General features: G+C 37.9%; 1 protein-coding gene across 2 annotated transcripts in view; it reads right to left on the bottom strand.

The window, feature by feature from the left end:
* Window positions 1-19,658, bottom strand: part of LOC134300842 (uncharacterized) — a 291,233-nt gene that overhangs the window by 100,847 nt on the left and 170,728 nt on the right. For both annotated transcript variants that reach the window (XM_062985271.1, XM_062985272.1), the window contains 3 exons: window positions 18,378-18,497; window positions 12,246-12,446; window positions 8,043-8,247 (listed from right to left, as the gene is read on the bottom strand). In XM_062985271.1, coding sequence (XP_062841341.1) covers window positions 8,043-8,247; window positions 12,246-12,446; window positions 18,378-18,497 — 526 coding nt within the window. The remainder of the gene's footprint in view (window positions 1-8,042; window positions 8,248-12,245; window positions 12,447-18,377; window positions 18,498-19,658) is intronic.

Below are 19,658 nucleotides of genomic sequence, written 5' to 3'. Positions count from 1 at the left end.
GTCCAAGCAATTTTTAAGGTAGACTGGCATTTTTCACCAATACTGGGATTTGCTTTGTGTCATTTATTGTCCTGGTGTGCTGTGGGTTCCATCTGGTTTGTCATCTGTTATTGATACATGAGTTCATTGATATATGAGTTTGATGTCCATTGGTGGGATCTGGTGCTTTGCTTTTGGTATGCTGTATTGACATTTACATTTGCGGCATTTAGCGGACGCTTTTATCCAAAGCGACTTACAGTTATGACTGAATACATTGCAAGCAATTCGGGGTTAAGGGAGTGGCAGTGGTGGGGCTTGAACCAGCAACCTTCTGACTACTAGTCCAGTATTATCTCACTCACTCACTTTCTTAACCGCTTATCCAATTAGGGTCGCGGGGGGTGCTGGAGCCTATCCCAGCTTTTCAATAGGCGCCAGTCCATCGCAGGGCAGACACACATACACACACACATACACACACCTATTCACCTATAGGTCAATTCAGTGTCTCCATTTAACCTGATCACATATCTTTGGACTGTGGGAGGAAACCGGAGCTCCCACAGCAAACCCACGCAGGCACGGGGAGAACACGCAAAGTCTGCATGGGGATCAAACCCAGGACCTTCTTGCTGTGAGGCGACAGTGCTACCCACCGAGCCACCGTGCCACCCCAGTATTATCTATTGTTATTTACTTATTTATTAGGATTTTAACGTCATGTTTTACACTTTGGTTACATTCATGACAGAAACGGTAGTTACTGGTTACACAAGATTCATCAGTTCAAGTCTTAAATGTCGAACACAGTCATGGACAAGTTTGTATCTCCAATTTCCCCTGACTTGCATGTCTTTGGACTGTGGGAGGAAACCGGAGCTCCCGGAGGAAACCCACGCAGACACTGGGAGGCATGCAAACTCCACACAGAAAGGACCCGGACCTTCTTGCTGTGAGGCGACAGTGCTACCCACCAAGCCAGCGTGCCGCCCAACTACTAGTCCAGCACACTGTTGATTGACTACACGTGCTATCAACTATTGGTGCTATCAGTTGCGGTCCTAGACAGATGCAAGGTTTAAAACTGTATCAAATCAAGTTTAGCTTTGTCTCGAGTTGGAGCTCGACTTGATTCGAAGCCAGAGGCGCTCACAGCTGCTGCCTTATTTACAATCCCTTTGGCAGACTTACAACTGCCCCGGGCTATAACACAGTGTACCTAATGTTCAAACTGGCAGGTAATCTTATGTCAAACATACTCCTTTGATATGAAGTGATCAATAGATTCTTGTAAAAAAATGTAATTTCTCTGATGTTCCAACCCACTATTTTCTTTCATTATGATACTTACACAATTCACATTTTCTTTTCTGTTTTTTTTGGTTTGGCGTCTCAAAAAAAAAAAAAAAAAAAAAAAAGAGCCAGCCATAGCAGGATAGATAGCAATAAAGAGAGCTCAGAAATTGCGTGTTTAGATGTTTCCTGAGTACAACAATTTTTCGATCAATACTGCGTGTAACACAATTATCCACGGTAATCTAGTTGTATAGGAGAAGAGTTTCCTCGGTCCACTCCCGCGTTTCAGGCAGAGAGATCGCGCCGATAATTTCATCATCTTTAAAATGTATACCTCTCAGTGAAAGGATAGAATATCAGCGTGCACTCAAATGGCACCGTTTCAAACCAAAAATGAAAATTTATGGCCTACTGAAATAGTCTGGATCATTAAAACAAAGAGCCTTTTCTTAGGGAGGAACATAATAACTGTATAACTAATTTCAGAAATAGGGATTCACTCACTCACTCACTCACTGAAGGCCTGGGTTTGTAATAAATGCTTATAAACTTAATATCACCCACATAAAATGAGTTACTATGGAGGTTTGTGGAAGATGGTATTTTTTTTTTACATGTGTAAAATAAAGTTTTGCTATATTTACTGGGTTAAATGTCATTCAGGATAGTTAGAACTTAATATAGCTTGTATTAATCAACCACTTGCAAAAGTGCACTAATAAGATTGGAAAAGTGATAGAACACAGTGATGGACGTGTATGTACCAACTTTTTAAAGTGTGTCTTAATTCCTAATTTCTTATTCTTACTCTATTTTCTAAATTTAATTCTAAATCTATTCTTATTCTAAATTCTCAATGTGTATACACAGATGAAGCATAACATTATGACCACCTTCCTAACTGACTGGTCTGCGGCTATGCGCAACAAACAGCGATGCACTGTGTATTCTGACACCTTTCTATCAGAACCAGCATTAACTTCTTCAGCAATTTGTGCTACAGTAGCTCGTAGTGGGTGGGATATATTAGGCAGCAGGTGACCATTTTATCATCAGTGTTATTCACTTCACCTGTCAGTGGTCATGATGTTATGCCTGGCCGGTGTATATTTATGAAATACAATTAAAATGGTCAGGGCCGCTAGGTGGGTAGCACTGTCGCCTAACAGCAAGAACGTCCTGGGCAGGTTTCGTCCAGGATCTCCGGTTCCCTCCCACAGTCCAGACTGGCTTTGGCTATCGAGAACTGTGTATAGCTGTGATTAGTGCGTGCGTGTGTTGTAGTTGGTGCTTGTTGTGTATTTAGTGTTGCTGTCGGTGTTCGTTTGTGTTAGCCTGTTCTGTCCTTTATATGTATTCGTGTTGTACATAGTATTGTAAATAGTCATCACTTCTCCCACTTTGTAAATATTTGCACATCCACTATATAAAACCGTAAACGCGCATTTGTTGTTGTCCATTTATTTTCTGGGTTTCCTGTTTAGTTTCTATTTGTAAAACCATTTTTTTCTTAATTTCATTTACCCTTAAGTGTTACGGCTTTTTCCCCCTAGACTGGGTCGTAACACATGCAGTCAGGTTTATTGGAGCTACTGTGTGTGTGTGTGTGTGTGTGTTTTCCCTGTGATGTACTGGTGACCTGTCCGGGGTGTTTCCTAACTTTCGCCCATTGAGTAAAAGAATGGAAATCTGATGTAGGTTTTGTAGCTACAAACACAAAGTAATAATTAAGTTTTCCTAATTGTTTAAAAAATTAACAAAAAAATAATTAATGCTTTCAATTATATTTAAGAAACAAAGAAAACAGTTTCCACAGGAGGGCTTTATAGCCTCAACAATCAATCTTTGTTGGAATCTTCATTTCTAAAATTTCTTCTGCATATTCAAAAGTAAAGTCACAAAGTAGCTTTGTAGTGAAATGAGTAGAAAATAAAGTAATGACCACATAGTTAAGACTAGTTAAACACTACCAATAAAAAAATCATTATTACTACAATTATTGTTACCTTCTGTAAACCTGCACAAATATATATATATACACTGATCAGCCTGTAGTCCATCTGTTTCTCTACATACTTTTTAGCCCCCTTTCATGCTGTTCTTCAATGGTCAGGACCCCCACAGGACCCCCACAGCGCAGGTATTATTTAGTTGGTGGATCATTATCAGCACTGCAGTGACACTTACATGGTGGTGGTGTGTTAGTGTGTGTTGTGCTGGTATGAGTGGATCAGACACAGCAGCACTGCTGGAGTTTTTAAATACCGTGTCCACTCACTGTCCACTCTATTAGACACTCCTACCTGGTTGGTCCACCTTGGTGCTGGTGACTGGATATATTTGGTTGGTGGACTATTCTCAGTCCAGCAGTGACAGTGAGGTGTTTAAAAATTCCAGCAGTGCTGCTGTGTCTGAAATGAAAGCTACAATACACATCACAGCCTACCTTAACGGTTGAATGTAAACCTAGAACATTCAGCAACGGTCTCAGAGATGAAAACTCCGTTTAATACCCCTCTCTGCGTTTACAGAATTGGTTGTTAGTTTTCCAGACTTCAACATCTTGGACATTTTGACTAAGTGATTGCTAACTGAATTGCCGTAGGATTACTAGGACCGCCTCATAGTGCAAATTAACTAGTAAACGTGAGACACAGGAAACCGTCAAACCTTAAATTGAATTTCCCCAAAATATTGCATATTACAAGGGAAAAGGATAGTTTCACAGTCCGTGGCGCGATTTTAACGGCCGTGAATTAGGTAGGGCCTTACCTGTAGGCTGACCAAGTGTGCACCATACAGATGATCAAACCCTACTGAAATAAACATAAGCTAAAGCCACACACTCTACAGTTCTAATAATACATAATCTAATCTAATCATAGCTAATAATATCTAATAATAGCTGACATAAAGAGTGCGAGCTTGTGGAGAACTACTGCGGAACCTAACAGGACTGCTGTTCATTGATTAGCTGTAGCACGGCATTGACGTGGAAGCGGAAGCGTGTAAGGGCGAAAACACAAAGCCCGGCGAGGAGCTCTGTTCTCTTAAGCACTCCATTCATCCGTGCCAAGGGCTTGAGGCATTCTACTAGAGTGGCTGAAGCGCGAGCCGGTCTCTTAACCCCCTACTGTTGAAGTCTGCTAGAGTTCCTTGACAGGTTACTCTCATTTTACTCTGGGCTGCCTTCACAGGGTTCAATCACCCACTTGAACTCCTATAGTTCCTGGCACATCTTCCTCTTCTCTCCTTCATCCGGAAAAGACTTTCAAACCAGACTTATTACTTATGCATGGTCAAAACCAATTCTAATCAGAGCACGTGGATATCTTTTACATTTTAAACGCCCCTGAAAATCAATACGCCGCTCTGCCGTCGGGTAATGCAGGGATGAAATGATGTGCGTGGCTGAAACTGTTGCTATGACTCCCAGGAATGGAATCAGGGTGAGGTGATGCCTTTACTGGCAGCCTGGGGAAACGTACACTCTCGGAAATCCCGAAAGCCCTGAAAATTTTTCCAAGCACTAGCAGCGTTAGCGGTAGCTAGCGTTTTAGCGGAGACCGAGAGATGGAGGGTAATGAGCAGGCGAGACTGCCAGGTGAGGCCCCGGTAGCTCTGCATGCCAGATAATCAGATCATAACCAGCACAGCGAGGACAAAGGAAGGGGGGGTTAGATAACTCCTGATAATTAAAGCGCCCGTGCTGGAGGGCTGCGCGTGTGTGCATGTGCTCTGTCGGAGGGTGATCTCTGCCTGTCGCCGCTAAGGATGCCCACGTTAATTCTTAATGAGACATTCCAGACTGCGTAACAACACTGCGTGCACCGACAACAAAGACCTCCCAGACTGCAAATGAGGAGTTCTCTACAGACAGCCCAGCCAGGCAGCACTGCATCATTACCCCTCAAACACACACACACACACACACACACACACACACACACACACACACACACACGGAAACTGCACAGCAACTGCAGCTCACCTTAATGATGACTGTGTGTGTGTGTGTGCGTTGAAGATGTAGAGACGAGTGAGGGCATGTCAGCTTCAATACTCCAAACACAAAGCCACAGACACAGCCGGAAAAAAAAAAACCCACGGTAAGATGCACATCCTAAACCTGACATGCCCATAAGTAACATTCACTTTCGATACAACCATACAGTAGCTAAAAATAGCTCCACTCTAAAAATGTCCACTGTAAGGGCCATAAGTAAAAAGTTTACATACGTTTCTACACTTGCACTTACACCACAGTTTGTTTTTAAGCCCGGGTACCTATCTCTGGTCCACCTTAAAACAAGCATCTGGGTTTATTTATGTAACCCAGGTGGCGCAGCGGGAAATTCCGAATTCGAATCTCAGCTCTGATACCGGATGGCTGGGCGCCCCCCTGCCTGCAGCAGACAAAAATTTAAACTGACATTTTTAGCACTTAGCAGACACTTTTATTCAAAGCGACTTACAGTACTGTGACAATGTACTGTATAAGCAATGGAGGGTTAAGGGCCTTGCTTAAGGGCCCAACAGTGGCAATCTGGATTTGGTGGGGCTTTCTGTGTCCTTCAATTCACCTCACTTGCATGTCTTTGGACTGTGGGAGGAAACCGGAGCTCCCGAAGAAAACCTATTCAGGACCCAGGACCTTCTTGCTGTGAGGCGACAGTGCTACCCACTGAGCCACCGTGCGGCCCATTATATTATTATTACTACTACTATCTCTACTATTATTATTATTATTATTATTATTATTACTACTACTACTACTACTACTATTGTTACTATTATTATTATTGTTGCTACTATTATTATTATTATTACTACTACTACTACTACTATTATTAATATTATTATTACTATTATTATTATTATTGTTACTATTATTATTATTATTACTATTATTATTATTATTATTACTATTATTATTTTTGTTACTATTATTATTACTATTATTATTATTCTTACTACTATTATTATTATTGTTATTATTACTATTATTATTATTATTACTATTATTATTAATATTATTATTATTAATCATATTATTATTATTGTTACTATTATTATTACTATTATTATTATTGTTACTATTATTATTATTATTATTATTATTATTATTATTATTATATATTTATTTAAAAAAAAAAATTAATATAAAATGGGTCTTCATGTATTCAACAATTTAGATTATTAATTGGCTGGTGTAGAGTTTTAACATGTCACTAAAATTTGTAGCATGTCCTCATTATTTTCCTTGGTGACTTTTCTTTGACTAAACACATTAAAAAGTACATAGAATTTTGCGTCTTGCTGATGTCCAGACTGCAGAATTAGTCCTGATGGTAAGATTTATTCCAAGAAACACAAAAAGCATGGATTTTCTTCTAGACATTGGTAAAAGACCACTGTTTCATGCACTTTGTTCTGGGTGAAGTCAAACTAGCTCTCTATATAAGGGCACAGCTCTAACATCCATCCATATACGTCTTTCCATCCTCATTAGTTTAAAACATAAGCAGGAATGTTGAAATGCATATACTTGTGGTTTAAACAAAAGCTAAATGTCTGCTTTAGGCTACATGCATAACAGCGAGTGCATCACATTATACAATCTGCAGTGAGTGGGAGAACCTGGTCTGTTGCATAAACTTTGCAAATGTGCTACATAAGCATGGATTATATATAGCAGAACAACAATCTAAAACACAGTGGTTCCTGTGAAGAGACGTGAGTGCAAAGCATTATGGAGATTTTCTGCCCTCATAATGCCACATCTCATAATAATGTAAAGCTAATGGGTACAACTTCATCCAAACGTATCTCAATTTAAGGTCCTGGTGACTATTTAGAGGTTATAATGTGATCAGGAATAATTAAGGAAGAAACATTTGGAACTAGAAAAGACAAGAAAATGGAAGAAAAGAAAAAGAAAGAAAAAGAAAAGGAAAAGAAGTAAAAAATAAAAAGAAATCAGAGAAAAAGAACTAAAAAACAAACCCAGAAAAAAGAAAGGAAACAAGACAGAACAGACATAAAATACAGACAAAAAATAAAAGAAAGATAAGAAGAAGAAGAAAGAAAGAAAAAAGAAAGTAAAAAAGGAAAAGAAAGAAAGAAAGAAAGAAAGAAAGAAAGAAAGAAAGAAAGAAAGAAAAAAGAAAGAAAAGGAGACAAAAAGAAGAAATCAAAGAAGAAAAATAAAAAGAAAAAAGAGAAAAAGAAATCAAAGAAATCAAAGAAAGAACAAAAGAAAAAAAGAAAGAAGTAAAGACAAAGTAAAAAAGAGAAAGGGAAAAAAAAAGAAATCAAAAGAAAGAAAGAAAAAAGAAAGAAAAGGAATGAAAAGAACAAAAAATCTAAAAAAGAAATTAAAGAAAGAAATAAACAAAAAACAAAAAAGAAAAAAAGAAAAGAAACGAAGTGAAAAATAAATAAAGAAAGAAAATAAACTAAGTGAGAAAGAAATAAAGAAAAAGAAAAAAAGAAAGAAAAAGAAGGAAAAAGAGAAGGAAAGAAAATAAGACGTAATCAAAGAAAAACTAAGTGAGAAAGAAAGAAAGAAAGAAAGAAAGAAAGAAAGAAAGAAAGAAAGAAAGAAAGAAAGAAAGAAAGAAAGAAAGAAAGAAAGAAAGAAAGAAGAAAATAAAGAAAAAATAGAAAGAAAAAAAAGAAAGAAAGAAAGAGAACTTAAATCTACAGCATGACTTTAATAGCTAGTCCTCTGATGGCAGATTGAACATGAGGTGCTATCTTACCTGGACCCGTGTAGATGGAGAGGAGAAGCTGAAGTTGATGACTCAGCTGATTTATGTGATTCCTCACAGCCTGGTTCTCCTGCTGGTTTAGCTTGTTCTCCTCTGTTAGCGTCTGCACTTCTTCAGTTCTGACACAGAGAGTGAGGAATGTGTGCTGTAGTTCAGCTCTCACTACAATCACCTCCTGCTCACACTCCTGCAGGGCCTGACGGGCACAAACACAGGCAGGTTACACCAGATACGGCCTTCATGCCAGGGTATTTTCATGCCAACTTTTCAATGGCAGGTCTTTATAGAAGATATGTTGAGATTCACCTCGCAATCCAAATCCATTGGCATTAATATGGAGTTGCCACCCTTAACAGCTTCCACTCTTTTGGAAAGGCTACAAAATTTTGGAGTGTTATTGGGATTTTTTTGTCCATTTATGTTGGATGTTGGATGCGATGATCTGGTTTGTAGTCTCTGTTCTAATTCATTCCCAAAGGTGTTTGATGGGGTTGATGTCCGGGCCCTTTATGGGCTAGTCAAATTCTTCCACACCAAACTCACCCAGCCATGCCTTTATGAAGGAAAGAAAGAAGGGAGGGAGGGAAGAAAAAAGAGAAAGGACAGAAAGAAAGGAAAGGGAGAGCAGGGGAAGAAAGAAAAAAAAAGAAAAGAAAAGAAAGAAAAGAGAAAAGATAAATAAATAAATAAAAGAAAAAAGAAAGAAACAATAGAAAGAAAAGAAAGAAGGAAAGAAAAGAAAGAAAAAAAAGAAAGAAGAAAGAAAAAAAAGAAAGAAAAAAAAATAAATAAATAAAAGAAAGAAAAAAAGAAAATAAATAAATAAATAAAAGAAATATATAAAAGATAAAAGAAAGAAAAGAAAGAAAAGAAAGAAAAGAAATAAAGGAAAGAAGAAAAAACAAGTAAAAGTAAGAAAGAAAGAAAAAGAGACCAAGTAAAACAGAAAGAAAGACAGAACAAGTAAAGAAAGAAAGAAAGTAAGAAAAACAGAACAAGTAAAACAGTAAAAAAAGAAAGAACAATTAAAACAGCGAAAGAAAGAACAAGTAAAATAAATAAAGAAAGAAAAGAGAACAAGTAAAACAGAAAGAAAGACAGAACATGTAAAAGACAGAAAGAAAGAAAGAAAGAAAGACAGAAAGAAAGAAGAAAGAAAGAAAGAAACAAACGAAAAAAGAAATAAAAGAAAGAAAGAAAGAAAGAAAAAGAAACAAACAAAGAAACAAACAAACAAAAAGAATAAAAGAAAGAAACAAGAAAGAAAAAGAAACGAACAAAGAAACAAACAAAATGATTAATAGAAAGAAAGAAAGAAAGAAAGAAAGAAAGAAAGAAAGAAAGAAAGAAAGAAAGAAAGAAAGAAAGAAAGAAAGAAAGAAAGAAAAATTAAGAAACAAAGAAAAAGAAACAAACATAGAAACAAACAAAAAGAAACAAAGAAAGAAAAGTCAGACACTGATGTTGGGTGTCTTCATTCTAATTTATCCCAAAAATGATTGATTGGGTTTAGGTCAGGGCTCTGTACAGGCTAGTCAAATTCTTCCACACTAAACTCCCCCAACCTCGGTTTTGGACCATGTTTTGTGCACTGGGGCACAGTCATGCTAGAACAGAAAAGGGCCCTTACCAAACACTAATCCTAAAGTTCTTGGTTTAAGATTAAGATGAATCATTAAGAGTTCCCTTTACTGGAACTAAGGGGCCTGTAACATAACATTATGACCACCTGCCAAAACAGCCCTGCAACTGTGATACACTGTGTTTTCTGACACCCTTCTATCAGAACCAGCATTAACCTCTTCAGCACTTTGAGCTACAGTTGCTCGTCTGTTAGACTCCCCACGTGCATCAATAAACCTTGGCCGCCCATGACCCTGTCGCCGGTTTACCACTGTTCCTTCCTTGGACCACTTTTGATAGATACTGACCACTGCAGACCAGGAACACCCCACAAGAGCTGCAGTTTTGGAGATGCTCTGACCCAGTCGTCTAGCCATCACAATTTGACCCTTGTAACTCACCCAAATCCTTACGCTTGTTAATTTTTCTTGCTTCTATTAACAACTTTGAGGATAAAATGTTCACTTGCTGCCTAATATATCCCACCTACTAACAGGTGCCGTGATGAAGAGATAATCAGTGTTATTCACCTGTCAGTGGTCATAATCTTATGCCTGGTTGGTATATATTCCCCTGTCACATGCAGTATGATGTTTAAAAGTGACTTATATTTTTTATATTACCGGTATGTGGTTTAAAACACAGCCAGTGCTTAAACCAGTGCAGTCTGAGACACATTAACTACTGCATGTATTCACACCCTGTGCCCACCACGATCAGCCTGGATTTGCATTTGTGTCCATTATTATTTAATTACTTTAATTATACTCATGTAACCATTTAGCCCGCTATTGAACCTGTCTACGTTAATTCAAGCCCCTTAATGGGGCCCTGTTATTCAAAACCCTGAACGTGTGCCAACGGCCACCGATGTGACCTGACAACAGAAAATGTGCCACCGGGGGTTTGTTCTTACAGAAAGAACACGTGTCCACCACCTGGTACTGATTGAAAGCCTATTATTTCATTTCAGGTGCTAATGAATGGGGCGGCTCTTACAGCTGGCACGGTTCCACACCTCCATTCTCTTGTCAGGCCAATCGCCCACTCCTCTCATTTAAATATCCGGGCTCCTTTTGTGGCAATATTAGAGTCAATTGCCCTGACTTGGCACGTTTTGTGGGAAATAAACCCCTGCTGTAATGTGCTTCTGAGAGAATGTTGGGGAAAAAAAAGTCAAACGTCCGGCCTGCTTATTTCAATTAAGACCACCTTTGTCCACTGAGCAGACGTGAGTGCTTGCTAACATTTCTAGCATAAAAAACTAATTAATTTAAAAAATGTACTCGTATTCGTTGCAATCCTAAAACGATCATTTGCACTTTTGAAAGTAAACACCTGTTAAGAAATGTGGCACAGCCTTAGAGCAAGCATTAAAAAGCAATTCTCTTTGAAAGGTCTGTTAGTATGGTAGAAACTGTCCAAAAACAAATGATTGTTTGTTTGTTTATAAGGATTTTAACATCATGTGGTTATATTCATGACAGGAACTGTAGTTACTCATTACACAAGATTCATCAGTTCACAAGGTTATATCGAGGACAATTTTGTATCTCCAATTCACCTTACTTGGAAGGAGGGATGGATGAATGGAAGGAAGGAAGGAAGAAAGGAAGGATGGATGGATGGATGGATGGAAGGAGGGATGGATGGATGGATGGATGGAAGGAAGAAAGGATGGGATGGATGGATGGATGGATGGATGGATGGAAGGATGGATGGATGGATGGAAGGAAGAAAGGATGGGATGGATGGATAGATGGAAGGAAGGAAGGATTGAAGAAAGGAAGAATGGATGGAAGGAAGGAAGAAAGGAAGAAAGGAAGGATGGAAGGAAGGATGGAAGGATGGATGGAAGGATGGATGGATGGATGGATGGATGGAAGGAAGAAAGGAAGAAAGGAAGGATGGAAGGATGGATGGAAGGATGGATGGATGGATGGATGGAAGGAAGAAAGGAAGGATGGATGGAAGGATGGATGGATGAATGGATGGAAGGAAGGAAGGATGGAAGAATGGATGGAGGAAAGTAACGAAGGAAGGAAGCACAAATCTGGACAACAATCCATGACTATTAAACAATAGAACACTTGTGTCAGTCATGTGTTAGAATGAAAAACATTACAGTTGTGATTTGATTGCTGTGGATCATTACAGGTATGATGTTATTGCTTTTATACATAATAAATTTGCTATGTAGAGAGCTCACTAGGTTTTCAATTTGTAAATCATACTGTATATGGGTTTTTGTATCTGTTGGTCCTGGATTTTGTAAAGTTGCTTTGAGACAATGTATATTGTAAAAAGCGCTATATAAATAAAGTTGACTTGACTTGACTTGACTATAACACTTACAAATGAGCTACAGAGATATTTCTCAAAGCCCATACTATTGTGTTTACCGCTCATGGGCCCTAGTCGTGTGCTTCCTACACCAATCATGTACATGTGCTGTCCCATTACTCAGATTTTTTTTGCCATTACACGTGGAATATTTCATCTCAACAGACCAGTGTGTATGGTATTTTGCACCACTACGTGGACCACTTTAATCACATTAAATGTTCTAACCTGCTCTTTTTGCAGACTGGATGTTCTAGCCAGTGTGAGATCTTCCTCTAAATGAGCCACTTCCTGCTTGAGCTGGTTCAGGTTGTCTTTCTGTTGCTGGTCCACGTCCAAAGACCCACAATGCAGCTCCTCAACCAGGCCCAGGGCCTCAGGACGCAGCTGCACCACGGTCCCCCGAGACCCGCTCGGCTTGTGCGTACACTGTAAAAAATGATTCAGCACATTAGTAAATTAAACGTAATATAATAAGTCAGTTCAACAAAAAAAATTAAGTTTGTTACATTTGTTCAAATGTTTGAGTTTGGGCAACTTAAAAAGACATTGTTTTAGACAAACTTAAAATTGTAAACTTTTTCAACGCATTATTTTTGCTTTAGTACAACATCATACCAATTTTGAGTTGAGCCAACTAAAATATCTGAGTTGTCTGAACGAAGCAAAGAAGAGCATCAGAAGCTCCGAGTACGTTCTGTCACCGCGCATGCGCACTTCTCCGAGGCCAACACTGAGGCCGTCACTGAGAACGCGCTGAAGTTTTGGATTTTGCCCTGACCTGCCCTGAGGTAGGTATTCAGCTATTCAACATAATACAAGTTATGTTTAAAACTTAAGAAATGCATAAAGTATAAACTGACTGAATAACGAGGGGAATTACTAGCATTTTAGTTTCACGTATTTTCTCAACCAAAGATTTCAAATATTGTATGGCAGACGAGTGCGAGTTCTTTTCAAATTTTTAATTTATATAAAGGTGTACAAGTGTAAACTATTTGCAAATTTGGGCTTGTCGGTGACAATTTAACCATTTTCGGTACACAGAGAGAGCTGTTAGCTGACATGCTAGCGGGTTTTGATGCCCATTTGTTTGAATGGCCTGGGGCTAACTGTGTTAGCTTAATAAGCTAAACTTGTCTGTGGTACATAGGGTTGCCAACCGTCCCGTAAAATACGGAATCGTTCCGTATTTGGAAACTAAACGTGGTGTTCCGTATTGAACTGATACGGGACGCGCTTTGTTCCGTATTTTTATCAATGGGAAAGAAACGCTGCAGATTAGACTGTTCAATACTAGAGCTGGGCGGTTCCTGAATCACCCGGGTTAATGATTTGAATCTTTGTACTGAATCACGAGTCCGAAACCTCAATTAACCCGGATCCTATGAGTCCTCTGACTGGCTGCTGCTAAGTACACAAGGCGAGTGAGCCGACTCACTGGAGAGACCTCTGACTCAGATGATTTGGCTGAACCGACTTCACTCCAGTCTATGAATCTAAGTAATAAGTTAAATATTCCAATAAACAGCGATTAAACACACTGTTGTTCGTTATGTGGCTGATTTTATGCACATGCTATTATTATTATTATTATTATTATTATTATCAGCAGTAGTGGTATAGATTAGTAATGCAGCATATTTTCTTGTAAGCAAAATAACAAAATATAGTTATATTATTATTAAAATGCAAATGCTTACAGGCTACTTTAGTACTGTACCACTTATAGCCCCATGGTAATTTTAAACCCTTGACCCATTAATATACCCATCTGAGTGGTAGGTGAGTCCACCCCCCTCTCCCGCATGATCAAGATTTTACTTTAAAAAAGTGTCAACTTGTCACTGATAAGAGAAGTGTGAGGGGCCAAGAGAATTAAGAGAGAAGGATTTATTTACAGAAGATGAGAGCACAGAACACAAGTAATATTTGGATGCAGTAAATCAATTGCAATCACTAAAGTAAACTAAAGTAACACAAGCAGGGCCGGCGCTGGGGTGGGCATTGCCCCAACCCTCCCCCAATTTTCTTGATGCCCCCCTAAGCAACGCAGTCCACAACCGGGGCTGCATGTCAGTGTGAAGATGGATTATGTAAAAATGTTGTTTTCACTATTGAGAAAAAAGGTTACATGATGTTCTATGTTGTTTTACCTAAAATATGGTTCTGATTTATTATTATAAAGAATGAAAGTAATAAATGTTAAACAGTCTAAATAAAACATTTTAATAATGTTCCTGTGATGGTGTCAGACCCGTTATATTGTTTACAGGTGGAACCGGCTCAGGTAAACACTTGGCATCCCGCCAGCCAAGGGTGTTCCTTATTTCCGGTTCTGAAAGTTGGCAACCCTAGTGGTACAGCACATTACAAAACAGTCTGTTACACTTAATTATGATGCAGTATGATTGTAAGTAAGCGGCTCATTTGATGTGATTTTCACGGCTGTGAATTAGGTAGGGCCTTATTCATGGTATTCATAGTTAGCTGTAGTTGCAAACTTAAACATTAATATGGTTATTGTCAATTTATTGGAATTTTGCTAATTTCATACATACTTCAACTTTAGCTGATTTACTGTGCTTGTCTTAACTGATTATTAAACGAAAGCTAAATCATCATATTGTTTAAATTTAAATATATGATTTTAAAATTGTTTGTGTTTTTTATTGCAGATTAATATGCAATGCAATCCTAGTCCAGAAGTACTACTGAAACATTACAGATTGTGTCATTACCAAGGGCGCTCCTGGCCATTGCCGTGTTTGTATCCTCACTGTGCTTACCTGGAAAACCAGTTTGTTTATTGGTGCTAATTATACTTTTGCTGGAGTGGCACAGGTTTATGGCTTAAAATAAATGTCTGTTGTGAAAGTCAAATAAACATTTTAATAAAATTTTCTTAAATTGTCTTACATTTCTTTCATAGCTACTTGTTAAGAGCGTAACATATTCATTTACATTTTTGTCATTTTGCAGATGCTTTTACTCAAAGAGACTTACAATTGTGGCTGAATACGATGCAAGCAATTGAGGTTTAAGGGCCTTGCTCAGGGCCCCAACAGTGGCAACTTAGTGGTGGTGGGGCTTGAACCAGCATCCCACTGAATACTAGACCAGTACCTTAACCACTGAGCTACCAACTGCCAGTTCAGATATGTAAAAAAAACTTTTGCCTGTAAAAAACATTTAGTAATTGCTTTTTTTAGTTAAAAAACACAGTTTAGTAAACTAAAAGTAAAATGTTTAGTCAACCTTAAAAATCTAAAGGTTAAGCTGACTAAAGCAACCGGCTGCCTCACCTTTTTGAGTTTTCTCAACTTCAGGAGCCCAAGCAGTTGTGCAACTTGCTTTGCTAAGTTAGGTTGTTAGTTCACTCAAATCACTATTTAAAGTTGGACAAAATTACAATTACTATTTGATTGTATTCCGAAAAAAAATTATTTTAAGTGAACTTATAGGGAAACTAAAGAAAATAAGTACGAATGCCTGAAGTTGAGAAAACTCAAAAAAAAAGTGAGGCAGCTGGTTGCCAAAGTAGATGCTTTAATTTGTTGTTGCATAACAAAACATGGACTTTCCAAAGGTGCCTTTCATTTTCTTTAACTGAACTGTCATATAATTAATAAAAAAGGTTACATATACAGTTTTAAGTAGAACAGAAATACAATTTAATGTTAGAACAACTTAAATTGTTAAGTAGGTCCAAATTAACTAAGCTTCATAATATTCAGCATAATAGATTCAGATTAATTAAGCCTGATGGTGTTGAAATATATATGGTGGTTATATATATAAATATACGTATATACAGTGTATCACAAAAGTGAGTACACCCCTCACATTTCTGCAGATATTTAAGTATATCTTTTCATGGGACAACACTGACAAAATGACACTTTGACACAATGAAAAGTAGTCTGTGTGCAGCTTATATAACAGTGTAAATTTATTCTTCCCTCAAAATAACTCAATATACAGCCATTAATGTCTAAACCACCGGCAACAAAAGTGAGTACACCCCTAAGAGACTACACCCCTAAATGTCCAAATTGAGCCCTGCTTGTCATTTTCCTTCCAAAATGTCATGTGACTCGTTAGTGTTACTAGGTCTCGGGTGTGCATAGGGAGCAGGTGTGTTCAATTTAGTAGTACAGCTCTCACACTCTCTTATACTGGTCACTGAAAGGTCCAACATGGCACCTCATGGCAAAGAACTCTCTGAGGATCTTAAAAGACGAATTGTTGCGCTACATGAAGATGGCCAAGGCTACAAGAAGATTGCCAACACCCTGAAACTGAGCTGCAGCACAGTGGCCAAGATCATCCAGCGTTTTAAAAGAGCAGGGTCCACTCAGAACAGACCTCGCGTTGGTCGTCCAAAGAAGCTGAGTGCACGTGCTCAGCGTCACATCCAACTGCTGTCTTTGAAAGATATGCGCAGGAGTGCTGTCAGCATTGCTGCAGAGATTGAAAAGGTGGGGGGTCAGCCTGTCAGTGCTCAGACCATACGCCGCACACTACATCAAATTGGTCTGCATGGCTGTCACCCCAGAAGGAAGCCTCTTCTGAAGTCTCTACACAAGAAAGCCCGCAAACAGTTTGCTGAAGACATGTCAACAAAGGACATGGATTACTGGAACCATGTCCTATGGTCTGATGAGACCAATATTAATTTGTTTGGTTCAGATGGTCTCAAGCATGTGTGGCGGCAATCAGGTGAGGAGTACAAAGATAAGTGTGTCATGCCTACAGTCAAGCATGGTGGTGGGAATGCCATGGTCTGGGGCTGCATGAGTGCAGCAGGTGTTGGGGAGTTACATTTCATTGAGGGACACATGAACTCCAATATGTACTGTGAAATACTGAAGCAGAGCATGATCCCCTCCCTCCGGAAACTGGGTCGCAGGGCAGTGTTCCAGCATGATAATGACCCCAAACACACCTCTAAGACGACCACTGCTTTATTGAAGAGGCTGAGGGTAAAGGTGATGGACTGGCCAAGCATGTCTCCAGACCTAAACCCAATAGAACATCTTTGGGGTATCCTCAAGTGGAAGGTGGAGGAGCGCAAAGTCTCGAATATCCGCCAGCTCCGTGATGTCGTCATGGAGGAGTGGAAAAGCATTCCAGTGGCAACCTGTGAAGCTCTGGTAAACTCCATGCCCAGGAGAGTTAAGGCAGTTCTGGGAAATAATGGTGGCCACACAAAATATTGACACTTCAGGAACTTTCACTAAGGGGTGTACTCACTTTTGTTGCCGGTGGTTTAGACATTAATGGCTGTATATTGAGTTATTTTGAGGGAAGAATAAATTTACACTGTTATATAAGCTGCACACAGACTACTTTTCATTGTGTCAAAGTGTCATTTTGTCAGTGTTGTCCCATGAAAAGATATACTTAAATATCTGCAGAAATGTGAGGGGTGTACTCACTTTTGTGATACACTGTATATATATAGTGTGTGTGTGCAAGCCCTTTTGCTGCTTGTTAATTGTTTGCACTTTTAATAAATGCAGATATTGTATTTGATGTCTGGAAATTGATTTATTTGAGTGGTAGTTAAGTGTGCTTGTATTTTAAGTAATACAAAAGCAAAAAAATTAAGGCAATAGTTTGCATGGATCTTTCTATGTTGGGAGTACTTTAAAAAATGAGTTGGTACAACTTGAATTTGTAGTCCTTCATTTTGACTTTATTTAGTTGTATTTATTACAAAACCTGAGTAGATTCAACTTAAAAATCAACTCAAAATATTTAAGTTGACTCAACGTAGTGATTTTAGTTATACTGTGATAATTTATTTAAGTATATTTTAAGTGGCTTAGATAGGTTCCATTTACTTAATAGAACAGAAAGTTAATTCAACTTAAAAAGATCCATGCAAACACTTGCCTTAATTTTTTAAAGTAATTTCAACACCTCATTTTTTACAGTGTAGCGCCGCTGCACTGCCGCCTTATAGCTGCCAGGTCCTGTTAGCGAAGGAACACGAAGCTTAGAGAACACTGATTCAGTTCACTTCTGATAGTTGAACATCTTTCACAGATTTACACTGAGTGCTGTATCTGCAATATGCTGTGGGTAGATCCTGGAATTGTCTAATATTTTATGATTACAGAAGACAAGATGTTACAAGGAAATTGGAATATAAGACCGTCTAGTGACAGTTTGCTGAGGATGTAACTTTAAAATTCTTTTCTGTCAAAGTGACTGGTAATTCCTGAGAGTATCGCAGACTCTCAGTGTAGTTTGGCTTATTTACTCAGTAGAACATAAAGCTTTATAAGATCGTTATAATGATTTTAAAACTGAGCTGACTGGTGCAAAAATATTAAACAACAGAACAGTTACTTTCTCAACTCCATGCTGGTTCTGTAGAGGCCTGGATTCCTCGTCCCAGTGACTGGGGGCATTTTGGAAAGATGTGAGCTCTCTCTGCAACTGTAGACATTTCTCTTCATACGCAGATATCTTTTAAGAGAAAGGGAACAGAGGGTGTGTTATTAAGCTGCACCATAAGATGAACATCCTAATTTTATAATCACTGAAGTCAGCTCCAAAATGATTGGAACCCTTGGAAAAGGTTGTCACACTAAAAATACTAATTAATACTATTAATACTTAAATGTAATAACATAATTATAATATAATTCTGCAACATTAATGAAGTTAATATACTAACAAAAAATAAAGTAATAAATAAAACCACTTTATTACGCTTGCTTGACTATTCTTTTTGCTGTTTTATTATTATTATTATTATTATTATTATTATTATTAATATTATTATTTCATTACTATTATTTATATTATTATTATTATTATATTTTAAAATCTTATTTTATTTTATATATTATTATTATATATTATTTAATAAGTTAATATACTAACAAAAAATAAAGTAATAAATAAAACCACTATTATGCTTGCTTGACTATTCTTTTTGCTGTTTTATTATTATTATTATTATTAATATTATTATTTCATTACTATTATTTCTATTATTATTATTATATTTTAAAATCTTATTTTATATATTATTATTTTATATAAATATTATTTAAAATGTTTATTTTATATCATTTTAATTTTTCATTTTTGTTGATATAAATGTTTTTTTTTATATAATTAATTTTTTTTAGTTTATATTATTCTAAAATCTAAGATTTTAATGATTTTCTTTTTTGGGAATAAATAATTTAATGGCTGTAACTCTTCTTCTTCTTGTTCCTCAGCCTTTGTCCCGTTTTTCGGTTACGGGGTCGGCATTTCCGGCTTCTTCACGTTAGGGGTCGCCGCCGGCTTTGCATGTTCTACCCGTGTCTGCGTGGGTTTACTCCGGGTGCTCCAGTGTCCTCCCACAGTCCAAAGACGTGCAAGTGAGGTGAATTGGAGACACTAAATTGTCCATGACTACATCTTTTCACCTGCACAAGGCGAGTTTATATGCGAATCAGCTTTGTGTACGGAGAGCCATACCCTGATGAACACATTATTCCTTGAACCCATGCAGACACCATCCATCAGCCAGCAGAGGTCGTAATTGCATCAGTTATGAGGTCCCTATCCGGCCCAGCCCAGCTGGATGGCAAAGGTGAGTTCGAAATGTCAGCTCTGGTGTGCTGGTGTGTT

The sequence above is a fragment of the Trichomycterus rosablanca genome, chromosome 23 (genome assembly GCF_030014385.1).
Source record: "Trichomycterus rosablanca isolate fTriRos1 chromosome 23, fTriRos1.hap1, whole genome shotgun sequence".
Taxonomy (NCBI): Eukaryota; Metazoa; Chordata; class Actinopteri; order Siluriformes; family Trichomycteridae; genus Trichomycterus; species Trichomycterus rosablanca.
The sequence above is the reverse complement of the archived record's forward strand: the minus strand, read 5'-3'. Positions and strand labels throughout refer to the sequence as shown.